At 58.2% G+C, this 13,530-nt stretch overlaps 1 protein-coding gene across 1 annotated transcript; it reads right to left on the reverse strand.

Annotated features, from left to right (window-relative positions):
* Nucleotides 1–131: 131 nt before the first annotated feature.
* EMILIN3 (elastin microfibril interfacer 3) lies at nucleotides 132–12,969 on the reverse strand. The gene is made up of 4 exons (XM_075768775.1): nucleotides 12,653–12,969; nucleotides 8,632–8,754; nucleotides 5,323–5,570; nucleotides 132–4,785 (listed from the first exon to the last, which is right to left on the reverse strand). The coding sequence occupies exons 1-4, from the start codon at nucleotides 12,847–12,849 to the stop codon at nucleotides 2,891–2,893; spliced, it is 2,463 nt and encodes an 820-aa protein (XP_075624890.1). The 5' UTR covers nucleotides 12,850–12,969; the 3' UTR covers nucleotides 132–2,890.
* Between the last annotated feature and the right edge of the window lie 561 nt (nucleotides 12,970–13,530).

Genomic DNA, 13,530 nt, shown 5'->3' on the forward strand with positions numbered 1-13,530 from the left:
ATCCACCTTCTTCTTCCCTGACCACTGTGTGTGAGCAAATCATCTCCTTCAAGGCTGCCTGCCTCCCTGCTTGAGCTCCAGGTCTGCTTTTTTCTGAAAGTCACATAAGTCATTTTGATCCTGGTAAACCTCAGCAAGAAATACTTTATTTTTTTTTTTCCTTTCCAGTACAAACACTTTTTCAGCTTTTTAAAATCTGAACAAATGTACAAAGTTTTAAAAACAATGAAACAGCCTTTTAACAAGATCAGTTATCAACTGCCTTGAAACAATGTCTGTGCAAGAACAACTGCACAGGCATCATCTCCTTCCCTCTCTGCAAGCAATAAAAAATTAAAAAATGCCCTATTTTGTACAAAGTTCCTTTCACTTTTTAAACATGAATAGTTGAGAACTGAAATATAACCTGTCCATAGCTTCAAGTGACTGGTCAGGAATAGTCCAAACATAGCACCATTTTCTGGAAGGACAGACTTCTTCCTTGTCCTAATTTTATTATGGCCAGTCCTGGCCCCCTCTGTGCTGGAGGAAGCTGTTGCTGGTCAGCTGCTCTCTAGCCCAGCCCTGGGAAGGGGTCAGCCTGGCCCTTGGTTTAGTTTTCTCTTTGGTTGCTGCAGCCCTTTTTCTCCCTGTTGTGAGAAGGCGAGGAGGGGGCTCAGGCAGGATGCTCCTGCGTGGCGAGGGCTCCCCTGGCCCACCACAAAGTGCCCAGGGCTGGCTTGAGACTCCTTCCGTGGGCTGGGGTGGGGGGGGTAAAGGTTTTGTTGTCTAAGAGCAGGTTTTGCAGGATGCCCAAAGGCAGCTGGAGGTTGCTCCTCTGCTGGAGAAGCGTCTCAGCAGCTGCGGCGTACCTCCAAATTGGCAAAGCTCAGAGCAGCGAGAGCGGATTCTGGTGCTGTGAGCACCCGGCAGCCTGCAAGCTGGCAGGGCTACGTGGGCGGTGGGAGGCCGGGTCCCCTCTCCCTGCTCGTACAGCTGATGGTCCGTGCGCCTCTGGCAGGGGAAGGAGCTTTTACAGCGTCAGGGTAACGCGACGCAGCCAACTGGACTCGGTGATCTCTGTGGTCCTCCCCAGCCTGGAAGCATCTGTTTCAGGGAGCTCGTCCAATTTTTACGTGAGGAAATGGAGGAGAAAAGGCACCCAGATGCATCTCTGCTGGGAGTTGCTGCTGCTTTGTGCTGGTGAGAGCACGGAGCTGCTCCTTTGTGAGGCGGAGGGGAGCAGGGGGGGAACTGTGGTGCAGAAGAGCAGGGATGATGTGGTGAGGGTGATGGGTGTGAGGTGGGAGCTGAAGGCTAGCTGGTGTGGAAGGGTCCATGAGCTGCAATGCTGACCTGACAGAAAAAAATGTTCCTCTGCTATAAAGTGCCAGAGCTGTTAAAAGGGAGGCTCTCTAATTTTCTCTTCATCCTTTCTGGTAATGAAGTCCTTGTTGGCTGAGCAGCAGAGGACACCCACGCTGGGCTCCCTGGGAGAGGCAGGTTTTGTGTGCAACAGCCGCACGGTCCAGGTGCCTGCTCCATAGGGCAAGGCTGGAGTTGCTGAGGAACATGTACAACCTTCTCCAACCTGCGTGTTTGGGGGAAACCAGAGTCAAGTTGGGTAAATAATTTTTTCATTCCCAGGCTGAGCTGAGGAGAGGTCTCGAGAGATCTTCTCAAAGGTTCTTTGCCTCCCCCTCCCCAATGCTCCATGTCGGTGCAGGTCCTCGGGGCTGTTGGCATCCCAGCAGGCTCAGCGGAACGTTGAGGAAGACGCAGGCTCCTGCTCCTGCGCTGCCGGACAGGGAAAGCTTCATGCTCACACCCTGGAGTAGCTGCAGCTCCTGCCCCGGGATGAGATGAGGGAAACCACGTTCACAGTTTAAGCAATAAAACAGGCGAGAACTAGAGCTGGGGGACAGGACTGCTCCATGCCCATCTTGGTCTCTGCAGAGACCTACAGACACAAGTCTCTGGGGAAGACACAAGTTCTCCATAACCCTTTGTGTCGGTCCCAGGTGTGACCAGGGAGCACAGTGAAGTGGGATTGCAAAGCACGGCAGCCCCGAGAGACCGCGGGGCTCTCCCCCAAATGCTGCTGCGGTGGTTTTTAGCTGCTCAGTGTGGTTCTTCGAAATATGGCAAGGGACGTGGGAGCAGCAAAAGGGAACTTTGCAATCAGATGAGCACCATGACAGTGGATTGTTCAAAAATATACATACGCATACCATATGCATACGTGTGTTTTCCTAATGCATATGCTCAGTAAGGCATGTGCGTTTGCATGAAGGAGTGAGCAGTATAAATGGATTTACCGTACGCAAGGAGGGCTGCCATCTCGGAGAGGGGAAGGCAGTTCCCAGGGGGATGTGTGAATACGTGTGTTCTTTGAAATCCGCAATTCCTGTGGTGAGTTTTGTTCCCTGTAAGGAGCCCTGGCTTTGCTCAGTCCCTGGATTAAGATGCAGGTGGTCTTTAGGTCAGAGAAACTCTATTCCTCAACTGACAACTACAGGGTTTTATTCTTCAAGAAGTGATAAATCCACAAAAATAAAATAATAAAAAAACCCCACATTCCCACCTCCAGCTTCCTCCTGAATTGGCCTTCTGGGGTCATCAGCCCAGGAGCCAAAGCAATGCCCCCAGCCCGGAGGCAGGGACACTGCTGCACCAGGGTTGGGACAGCTGCTGAGCATCGGGAGGCGAGTACCCCACGGCAGAGTTACGGAAAAGTGGGGCCAGTAAGATTTTTTTTTTTTTTAAAAAAAGGATTTGTAGCAGCTTTTAATTTATCTTTTCATTAAAAAAGTTATCCCAAGAACTGTTGTCACATTGGAGCGAGTCTGTGTGATATAAGTTAATCCTGCCCTTCACGGGGAGGAGAAGGAAGCAGCACGTGGCAGCATGGCTAATGCTGCTTCCCCTCCGCCTGCTCTTCCAAGTGGCCGACCTGCTCTGCCAGCTCGGAGATCTTGGCTTGGCAGTCCAGCAGGTTGTCCTTCAGTCCCGTTATTTCCTGAGAGTGGGCAGCCAGGGTCCCATTCATGTGGTCCATGTAGTCCCACAGACTGCCCGTGTGTTTCTCCAGTTCATCCCTGATGCCGTCCAGGCTGCCCGTGACGGCACCCAGCCTGCCACAGACGCTCTCCACCCGGGCCACTCGGTCATCAAAGTGAGCGATCTCCTGCTGCAGGTCATGGGCCACATTCTTGCAGGAGCTCAGGTCGCTGACAATCCTGGCTTTGAGTCGCTCCAAGTCTCCTTTGAGGTTCAGGACACGCCGGTTGCTGAAGAAGAGCTGGGAGCCTTGGTCGTTGACTTTCTCCTGGATGGAGTGGACCTCATCCTCGATCTTCCGCTCGTGCTCATCCAGCGAGGAGTTGACATGTGTCACGGTGTCTGAGTACTGGGAGACAGAGTCCTTGAGCCCTGTCAGAGACTTGCTCACAGTGTTCAGGTTGATCTTTAGCAAGGTGATCTCCCCTTGCAAAGCCCCCGATGCTTCCTCCTCGATTCGCCGCTGGATCTCCAGGATGGTGGCGTTCAGCTTGCGCAGGAGGTCGTAGTTGCTGTCCATCCGGAGGAGCAGGTCCTGGTTCTTGTTCTGGCAGTCTTCGATCTCTGTCCGGAAGGTCTCCACATCTCTGGAGGCAGAGGTGCAGCCCAGGGAACAAGTGCTCTCCAGAGTGATGAGGCGATTCTGCAACACCTCCAGTGTCTCGTCCGTGCGTTTCCTCATGCTGGCGAGCTCCCCTTCCAGCACAGGCACCACCACTCCATCCATTCCCACGGGAGAACTGGCATTGTTCAACTCCCCCACGATGGTCATGAACCTGTCCTCCAAAGTCTGCATTTTGTCTTCAAAGGCAGTCCTCATGCCATCCACCTCTGCCACCACCATGCCTCTCATGCTGTCCCCAATACTGGAGCAGCAGCTCCCTGTTTCTCTCTCTGTAGCATTGAGTCTGGCTTCCAGGTCTTCAAAGCGCCCTTCAAAAAGGTTCCCGAGGGTGACAGTGGAGATTTCCCCATCCAGCCGTGAGTGCAAGTTCTTCTGGGACTCGGAGATGCTGTGAAGACCTTTCTCAAGGATGTTCATGCGATCGGTGAGGTAGTCCAGGTTGCTGCAGCAGCTTTCCACCACTGTCAGCCCTTGGATTTGGGTCTCCAGCTGGGAGATCTCTTTCTTGATCTCTAGCTCCTTCCCATCCAGTGTCTGCTGCAGCCGCAGGTTGGCAGCTTTCTCCTCCTCGCACTGCTGCTGCACCTCTTGAATCCGGAAATCGCACGTGGTCTGGATCTTCCCTAGCTTCTTCTCGAAGCCGTCGAGCAGCTCTCCGCGCAGGTTGCTCAGCCGTGTGTCCACGTACTCCTCCAGCAGGTCGATGGAGGTAAGGGGCGAGGGCCGGGCTGACTCCAGAAGGTGCTTGATCTGCCCATCATGGTCCAGGACCATGCCGCGAACCTCGTGCAGCAAATCTGCCTTGGTTTTCAGCACGTCGCTCACCTCCGTCACTTTGGTCAGGATCTCCCCCATGGGAGGGTAGGTCGTGATGTCGGCTTTGTCCGCCACATCCACCAAACCATCAGGAATGATGCCGAAGCCCACTGTCGAGTCAGGCGTGCCCGGGCTGTTCATCAGGGAGCCGATCATCTTGGTGGTGTCCTCCTGGATGGCCAGCCGCAGGCGGTCCCCCAGGCCGCTCACCATGGTGTGCAGGCTGTCGTAGGACTGGGAAAGGCGCCTCACCTCCTCCTCCAGCCGATCCAGGCGGTCCCCAAAGAGGCCGGGCAGCTTCCTGCCTGCACAGGGAAAGAGAAAGGGGACAGTCAGGGCTGGTGCTCCTTTAACATCCCTCCTTGGCTGTCTTCTAGATTTGAGTCCTTCCCATGCTAACATTAGCTCCTGCCTCCCCCTCATCATTTCAGCCAAATATCAGCCCACCCACCCTCCTTTCCCCTAACGTCTGTCCTTAAGCAGATCAGGAAACCCTCTTTCTTTCACTGCATGGGATCAAGCCCTCTGGTCTCAAGTTGAATAGCAGATGATGAGAACAACCCGGGGGAGTTTCATCTTGAGACACACTCTATTGGCCCCAAAATTATGGAAAAAAGCAATGAGGAAAGGCAATTTTGAAGCAGCGTGTTTTGAAAGAAACTGTATTGAAAAAGCAAGTGATCCTCAAAGCAATCAAATGTCATGTCTCTGATCAGAAAGCAGGTCACGCTCTGCAGGTTTGCCAAATTCATGCCCTGTGCTGGAACAGAAAGAACAGAGAGCTTTGAGAGCGTGCTCGTGGTGTGGTAACCTGGGGATGTGAAGCAGGAGCGAGATCTCACCATACTGATTCTTCTTTGGTCCTGGAAACAGGTCAGGGTGGCTTTTTGGATGGGGAGGAAGTCTGGGGATTGGAAACATCTTTTGCCCAGGAGGCATTTTAGGGCTGGGATGTTGGGGCAGGAGGCCGGGTTGGTCAGTCGGGCTGTCGTGGCACCCTTCTCCCATGAAGCCCGGGCAGCACCTCCAGGCTAGCTCGGTCACTGTCTTGTAGCCAATCTTGTATTTGGGTCTGAAGAAGGTGCGGTACCTTTCCAGGAGAGGGGAGGAAGAGAGAAGACAGTTTAGAGAAGCAACCTCAGCGTAAGCAATAGAGAAGAGCGGGGCCATGGGTGCTGTTGGATGTGGGAAAGCTGGGCACACGGGAAAGCCTGGCTGAGACCCGTGTGCTGCCCCTGCAGACCATGACCCACCTCCTCCAAGAGCTCTTGCTGCACCATAGCTCGGTGTAGCATTAGCAGTGTCCATCAGGGACACAGCTCATTAACCAGCACTCCAAAAACACGTGCCCACCCTCCCCAGGACTGGACCATGAGGTGCAGGTGTGACAGCACACGGTAAGAGTAGAGTTCTCCCCAACAAGTTGGTAACACAACTAGAGAAGCCTGAGAACAGCCTGGGGATGAGGAGGGTCTATCTGAGCAGAGCAGTTATTTATCTGTCTGTGGTTTCTGGAGAGGTTTTTGTTTGTTTGTTGGATTTGGGTTTTTTAACCTGGGACTCCTGATGTTAGTTTAGAAAAGCAGCTCTAAGTGTAGCATCTGTGGTCTCTGGCTTGATAGACAACCACTGTGACAGATGCCACACAGTTGGGCAACTTTTTGTCTGGGGGAGCATGAGGTGAAATGATGAAAGTGATTCCAAAACCCCCACAAGCTCGGATCACTTCCAGGAGGGGGCTGGGCTGCTTGTGGGTGGGTTTTGCACTTTGAATTCACCTAAAGACTTTCCTAGTGGGGTAAAAAACCCTCTTCTCAATTCTAGTCCTGTCCTGAAGCTTCCAGGAGGGTTGAAGTGCCTTTGGAAAGGTATTTTCTCCGTGTGTGGAGGGCATCAGTTTGATGGGAAGCCTATGTGGCTTGGGCTGGCCTTGCAGGCGAGAGCTTTGGCAGCGGGGCAGCAGAGCCCTGGCGAGGTTTACCGGGGACGATGCCATGGGGTGTGCACAGAGGGATGGGTCCTTACACCTCCCTCTGCCCCCAACTGGGATGGCCTGGGAGGTTTCTCCATCACCAGTTTGGGCATTACAACATAGATCCCCCCCCGTACACAGCAAACAAGGGTGGGAGCCCACCTCCTTGCCCGGTGGGACACTGACACCCTCCGTCTCTGCTCTTGCTCTAAGTGGGGTCCCACCAGCCCAGCAAGGAGGACTCAGCTGCTCCCAGCTCTTCCATGGCACTTTCCTGGGAGGTGGCAGGGATGGGACAGGACCCTGCCAGCACCCCCGCTCCCCCCGCCAGCTGAGCTGAGCTGCGCAGGGCTGAAGACAGGGTGTTCCTCACCACCTCTGAAATGCCAAATGCTTTGAACCTGCCTTTTGGAAATTTCCAATCTGAATTTACCAGGGCCTGAAAATCCTGAAGTTTGCTGTTTTGCAACAACACGCACAATCGGGCCCTTGTTCTTCTCCAGCACACTCAGCAAAAGGTCTCGGAGGAGGCAGCACAACCGTCCGTGCTGCACAGAGGGGCTGCGTAAGGCACTCGCACTTATCCAGTCACTCGGTGCAGCACATGGGGCTGAGTCCTGTCCTCCCTGTCCCTGACCCCTCCTCAGTGCCCCCGGCCCAGGCTGCATCCCCCAGGCAATGCCACTTCCACGTGACTCCCAGTGCGATACAGCCGCCTCTGTACGTACCACAGGGCAGGAGGAGAAAGCAAACCCAAATCCTCTGTCCTTTGAATCGCTTCAAAATTTCTCAATATCAACAATTTCCCAAAGGCACGGGACAGTTTCAAAACAAGCTCTTCTTTTTGTTATTCCTCTTCACAGATGCTGCCAAGTTTCTACGGTCTTTCCTTCTTAGTGTGTAGAAACCTGCCCAGATGTACAATGGCAGGAGACTGTTGTGCTCAGCCACTGTCAGGGGGTGAAGTGAGGATGAAGATGGCATCCAGAAGACAAGGCACCTTCTCTGCATCACACCAGCCTCTGCAGAGGAGCCTGGAGCCCTTCACCTCCAAACCTTTCTTTCCCTGCTCCAAACAGCAGCAAGGCGAAGCATTTATTGCAGCTGCACAAACATTAGCTGATGGCCCCAGCATGTGGAAAAAAAAAGTTTCCCTCTCGTGCACGGACGCAGCATCCGAGGCTGTGCAAAAGTCTAGCAGCAGGTCCAGCCGCTTTCAGAAAACACCCTGGGTTTGCCCTGGTTTTGTTCGAAGGGCTGGAGGGGCCAAGCAGCGGGCACGGCAGAGATGGGAGAGGCTTTGGGGGTCTCTTCCACGGGTACCAGCAGCTGCAAGATGTCCTGAAGTCTGCAAATGCTACTAAAGCACTTGCAACGGGAGCAAGGAAAGAGCGAGTCAGTGAGCAGGTCCAACAGCCCTCTCTGCCGGGAGCGGCTGCGAGCTGAGCCTGCGGCACCGCCGGCACATGGCGAGTCCCAGCTGGCTGCAGCGCCGTGTGCCAGTGCTGCAGGAGGGGTGCCAGGTTCCGATGAAAGCCCCTCTCAGCCCGGTTTTCCTCGGTGCTCAGCTCTGCTGCTCTCGGCGGGCCCAGGGAGGATGCAGGAGTGCAGCATTTCTGCACGGAGCAGCATCCCCGGCCAGGGGCTGCGGAGCGCGGCAAAGCACAAAGCCCCAGTGTCCACCCTGCCCCGGCTGCAGCTCCGGCTGTGGCACAACGGGGTGTTTCCCTCCAGCACTGGCAGAGACTTTTGCAAATATTTCCCTGGGGCAGGAAGCCCTCAGCCATCCCCAGCCACGGGCTCCATTCCCTCCTCCTCTTGGTGAGGCTCCCACCTAGCTGCCATCTCTCTGCCAAACTGCAGGTCTTTAACAAAACGCTTCCCTGCGCACATGGATACGCATCCCCCCCTCTCCACTTCCCATGATTTCCTGATTCATTTCTGATGAGGGAGAGAGCTCCCTCTCCCTCCTGACAGATCCCATCTTGCCTCCTCCCAGCACCGCTGCCCTGCCACTGACTGCCTCGTCCCGCAAAAGCCCTTCAGCCCCTTTCACTGCCCTCTGGAAAATGGGGGTTGATGGTCGGAAGGATGGCGTGGGGACTCGGGAGCCCAAGGAGAGCTGCGACCTGAAGCTGGGAGGGGAAGGGAACCGTGCCCCAGCATCCCCTGTACTCACAGCACTTTCCCCGGGCACTTGGGTCCCCAGCTGCACTTGTGGTACTCGGCTTTGACGTAGCTCTCGGCCCCGTCCTGCAGCGTGCACGTCACGTTGCGCTGCACCACATAGGCACAGTAGCTCCTAGGGGGAAGCACAGCGAGACAACATCACCCCCTGCCCTGGACTGTCACCCCCACCCCCGCAGATAGCAGCATCCCGGCTACTCAACCCATCCCCAGGCAGGTCTGCCTGCCCTGCCTAACGCTGCCGGCGAGGTCTCGGGGGGGGCCGGCAGCTGGAGGGACCCCCCAGCCTGCACAGCTGCTGGGGAGGGGGCATTGCCCACCCACTTGGGACAGGGACAGCAGTGGGACCTGGGGGCATGCAGGGAGTGGGGACAGAGCAAAGTCCCCCCGTGCCCAGCCTGGTTGCTGGGTGCACAGGCAAGGGCCAGGCAGGCGCTCCTGGTGTGGCCAGCCTGGGTGAATCAGCTCCTGCTCCTGGGTGTCCCCAGGCACCCTGCTTTCACCTGCCTTCACCCGACCAGCTCCAGGGGCCTCCATGGGAACCAGCGCAGCCCAGCCCTGCCAGCCCCGCTAGCTGCCCTCCGGGTGCCAGGGTGCCGCCCCCAGCAATGAGGAGCCTTTTCCTTGGTCCAGGCATCTCTCCTCTGGGTTAAGGGGGTGCAGCTAAACCCCTGCACCCTCAACACAGCTCTGCTCACCTCGGCTGTGCTGGGCTCTCCGCTCAGCCTCAGGCAGTGCCTGGCCCACAGTGTCACTCCGAGCTGGTGGCTGCCCGTCCTCCCCCCCAGCTGCGGTCACTCCGCAGTTGAGCCCTGCCTGAGCAACCAGTCTCGGTGCTGGATACAGGCTGTGCACCCTTGCCTTCTGATTTTTCGCTAGCAATTTCACTGTCTGCAAGAAACCCAGAACCCCTCCAAGCAGATTTGTGGTGCCACCGCACTGCAGGAGGCTGGGTTGGGTGCTGAGCGCGGCTGCGGTCACCTGAAGCCTCAGCCCTGGAGCTGGGCTGTGCTCAGCACAGCGTGACCTGGGTGCCGAGATGGGCTGGGGGCACAAGCAGAATCCCACCAGCAACGGCAGTTATGGGAACAGCATCCCAGAAATAGCTCCAGCAGCATCTGGCAGGGATGGTCCATCCTCCTGCAGCTCCTGGAGTGCTGCCAACACTGGGGCCACCCCAAAAGCCTTTGGACGTTGCTGTGGGTACTGTCACACCTGGACCAAGTGTGATGCTAAGTCAGCAGAGGGAGAGGAGATGCAGGCTGGCCGCTTTGCAGGGTTGCGTATCACAGGTCCCTCCACCGTGGAGGCAGGGACAGGACGCAGGTCCTGAGCTGGACAGGGGCTGGAAACCTCTTTAGATCCCTTGGATGGGCAGTGCAAGGAGTGAAGCCTCTTTCCTCCTGCCATCGCACCTGCAGCTGGGTGCCACAGGGTACCAGCCAGCTGCGGGAACAGACCCTCTCCTGAGCCAGGCAGCAAGCCCAGGTGCTGAGGATGAGGTGGCTGGGAGGAAGGCTGTGTGGGAAGGATGCGGGAGCACTGCTTGGACAGATGGAGGCCAAGGCTGTTCCAGCTGAAGGCAGGGCTGCCAGCAGGAGCAGATGGGACTTGGTCCACAGGGGCAGAGACAGCAGGGATGTGCGGTGAGGCAGGGATTAAGGGCGCAGGGATGTGGCAGATGGCAGAGTGGGAGGAGAAGAGGGCACAGGCACACAGCATGGAGCTGAGGCAGAGACGGAGGGTCAGCGGGATGGAGCAGATGGGCCAGCATGAGCTGCAGGTGCTGCGAGGTGTTCAGTGAAGCGGGAGAACCCAGCTCTCCCGGTGCGAGCTGGGGTCGCTGTGGCTCGGCTGCCTGGCCACAGGCTGAGAATCAGTCATGGTCCCCCGGCATCGCCATCGCATGGCCTGCGGAGAGCAGCCTCGGGGCTGACGGGAGAAACAAGAAACGGGCTTGGCATGATGATGGTCCGGATGGCATTGAGACACCTCTGTCAAGTGGAGGTGAGGGAAGGGACTGGGACAGTCACGATGGAGCAGAAGGGTTTGGGAAGAAGGACTGCGGTGTCTCCTGTTTGGGGGAGTGAATGTGTGTGCATGTGAGTGTGTGCACAGCCCCCCCCCCCCTCCAGACATCCCACTGTCACCCTCTGGTGACAGAGCAGTGGGGCTCTGGCTCCCCGAGTGGGGAAAGATGGGTGAAGGAGGGACAAGCACTGATGGCAAACACATGAAGACAAAGTACATCCCCCTCCCATGCCAAGACCCACCACAAGCCCCCAGTGCCCTCCTTCAGAGGCCCCGAGCAGGCTCCTCCACCTCCAACAGCCCACGTGGGGCAGAAGCTTCTTCCTTGGTGAAGCAGCAAGGTGCAAGTAGGCTCATCCTCCCTCTGATACCCTGACTCTCCCTGCTCCCTCCCAGCAGGGACCCCTTGACCCCACACCCCCAGCGCATCCCCCTTGCTCCCCCCAGGAGCAGCACCAGCATCTCCACCCCAGCCCCTCGCCAAGGGCTCTCTTTGCTCCCCTGGGGTGGGCACCACAGCTCCCGGCAGCGACCGGCCCGGACGCAAGTGGCTCTGCCCCAGCGAGAAGCTGCCAGGCTCAGAGCAGCGCAGGGATCCGCACTGCTCCTCACTCCTCCAAAAGTGAGATATGTTTCTGTGCACGGGCCACGCAAGAGTGAAGGCCAGCCACTTTTAGCTGGAGGGAAGGGAGATCATGTGTGCATGTGCGTGTGGAAATTTAGAATCACTGTCTATCTATAAATCCAAGATCTGCTTACAAACACACTGCTAACCCCCTCTGTAAGCAAGCTAGTAGCCAACACATGCAGATCTACTAGCCACTACTAATAAACACTACCTACCTGTGACTACTTGGGTTAAGGTGGTGCTGGCTCACTCTCCTTCTAGAAACCCCTTTTTTTCTCACCTACCTGTGGCTAGCAGTTTTATAGCTCCAGCCTGATGTTTTAAGAGTGAGCAGCTGGAAAATGTTACGGGTTTTGGAAAGCTCTCACTGGCACTGCCAGTATTGTTCGTGTTGAATGTTACGTTATTCATTTCAGCTTCTTCATAACACCACATCCTCCCCTTTTCAAAGAAGCCCGACAGAAACAGTTCTAGCAAACAAGCGGGGAGGGAAGCAAGCCCCCCACCAACGTAGCAGCCTTTTTGCAATTGAATGGAAAAAATCTACAGTTAAGTGTAAAGCCCGCATTCCTCTTCTGCTTGAGCTTTCCAGGTTACTTGAAAATATATTTAAACTCCAATAAGTATGTGCTTTACAAGCAAATGGGCAAATTCCCTCCAAACCAATCTGCGTTTTCACGCGTAGGTCTGCGCGCTGCCATCCTCCCCTCCCGCACATCACAGCCCTGCACCCGTGTCATGCGGAACAGGTACATGCACCCACCCCATAGACACACACAGGCATCCCCAACCCCACCGCCCCCCCCCCCAGCCCTGTCCCACACGGGACTGCAGCACACACGTGTCCCCCCCCGGCACGTAGCCTGCTCCCTCTTGGAAACACAACCCCCGCCCCCCCTGCACTGAGCAGACACCCACCTTGCTCTACACGGAGGGGGTGCACCGAGACACAGGGACACCCCTGCTCTGCCTGCACACCGGTCCCCGCTCAGTACCCGGCAGCTGGTGTGGGGCAAGGGACGCCCGTGGCTGTGCCCAGGGACCGATGCCCAGCAAGGGATGCCCGCGACCGAGCCCCGGCGATGGTACCCATGATCCGTACCGGGGGACGGGTACCCACCAAGGGGTGCCCGCGGCAGCCGGTCTCCCGGGGATGCCGCCTGCTGAGCCCAGACGTGTGGCCGGTACCCGGTGCCTGCGGTCTGTGCCCGGTAAGGGATGCCCGACGGGAGGCGGTGCTCGGAAAGCGCCGCCGTGCAGCCGGTACCCAGGGGCCGATGCCCGGGGGCGGCGCCGGCTCCCGGTGCCCCCCCGGATCGGTTGCGCGGACGCGGACGCGCAAAGGGTCGCTTACTTGTGCTTGCCCACGGGCTTGCCGGGGCCGAGCTGCGGGCTGGAGCCGGCCGTGTAGAGGCTGTACCTGCCGCCGTAGGGCAGGGGGGCGGCGGGGGGGTAGAAGGCGCCCTTGGCGTCGGCGAGGGCCAGCAGCGTCCCCAGGGAGAGGCAGGCGAGCAGAGCTCCGCGGCGGCGCAGAGCCCGCGCCCGCCGCATGGTCCCGGGCCCGGCGGCGGTGGCGCGGGACGGGACGGGGCGGGACGGGACGGGGCGGCCGCGGGCTCCGCCGGGACGGCGCTGCGGAGGGGACCGGAGCGCCGCCCGCTGCGCCCTGCCCTGCCCTGCCCTGCCCTGCCCTGCCCTGCCCTGCCCTGCCCTGCCCGGCGGCACACGCTGCTCCGCCGCCCGCCCGACCCCTTTTGTACCGCGGTGGCGGGGGCGGGCCGCGCTCCTCCTCCCGCCCTCCCACAACCGCCGACCCCCGGCCCCGCGGGCGGGGAGACAAAGCGGGCCCCCCCCCCCACACCCCCCAGACACCCCCCCTCCGCGCAGCCCCGCGCAGTCCCCGCGGTGCTGAAGCTCGACCCGCGCAGCCCCCAGCGGAGGTCGGGAGGAGAGCGCTGCCGGCCCCGGGGGGGAGCTGGAAGGGGAACGCACCCCGGCCTCGGCCCCAAAGCCGCCCCTTCTCCCACTGCCCCCTCCCCGGGCAGCGGGCGGGGGTAGCAGGTGCAGCGGGGTTTGGAGCCGCGGGGTACCCGCACGGCTCCTCGGCCACCCCCAGCCCGCAGGCCTGCTCTGCTTCGCCCCGGGGCGCACGGGGAGAGAAAGGCTGCAGGGACCTTAACTCCGTCTCTTGGGCACGCTGGAGATTGGCAGCTGTCAATCATTTGGCACCAG

Source organism: Balearica regulorum, chromosome 16, assembly GCF_011004875.1.
Source record: "Balearica regulorum gibbericeps isolate bBalReg1 chromosome 16, bBalReg1.pri, whole genome shotgun sequence".
Classification (NCBI taxonomy): Eukaryota; Metazoa; Chordata; class Aves; order Gruiformes; family Gruidae; genus Balearica; species Balearica regulorum.

Excerpts from the sequence above, each read along its gene's own strand:
- EMILIN3 (XM_075768775.1), bottom strand. The coding sequence starts at position 12,849 with ATGCGGCGGGCGCGGGCTCTGCGCCGCCGCGGAGCTCTGCTCGCCTGC. Across the intron at positions 5,571-8,631 it reads AAGTGCCCGGGGAAAGTGCT|GTACCGCACCTTCTTCAGAC; the intron begins GTGAGTACAGGG and ends TCTCCTGGAAAG. Across the intron at positions 4,786-5,322 it reads ACCAAAGAAGAATCAGTATG|GCAGGAAGCTGCCCGGCCTC; the intron begins GTGAGATCTCGC and ends TTCCCTGTGCAG.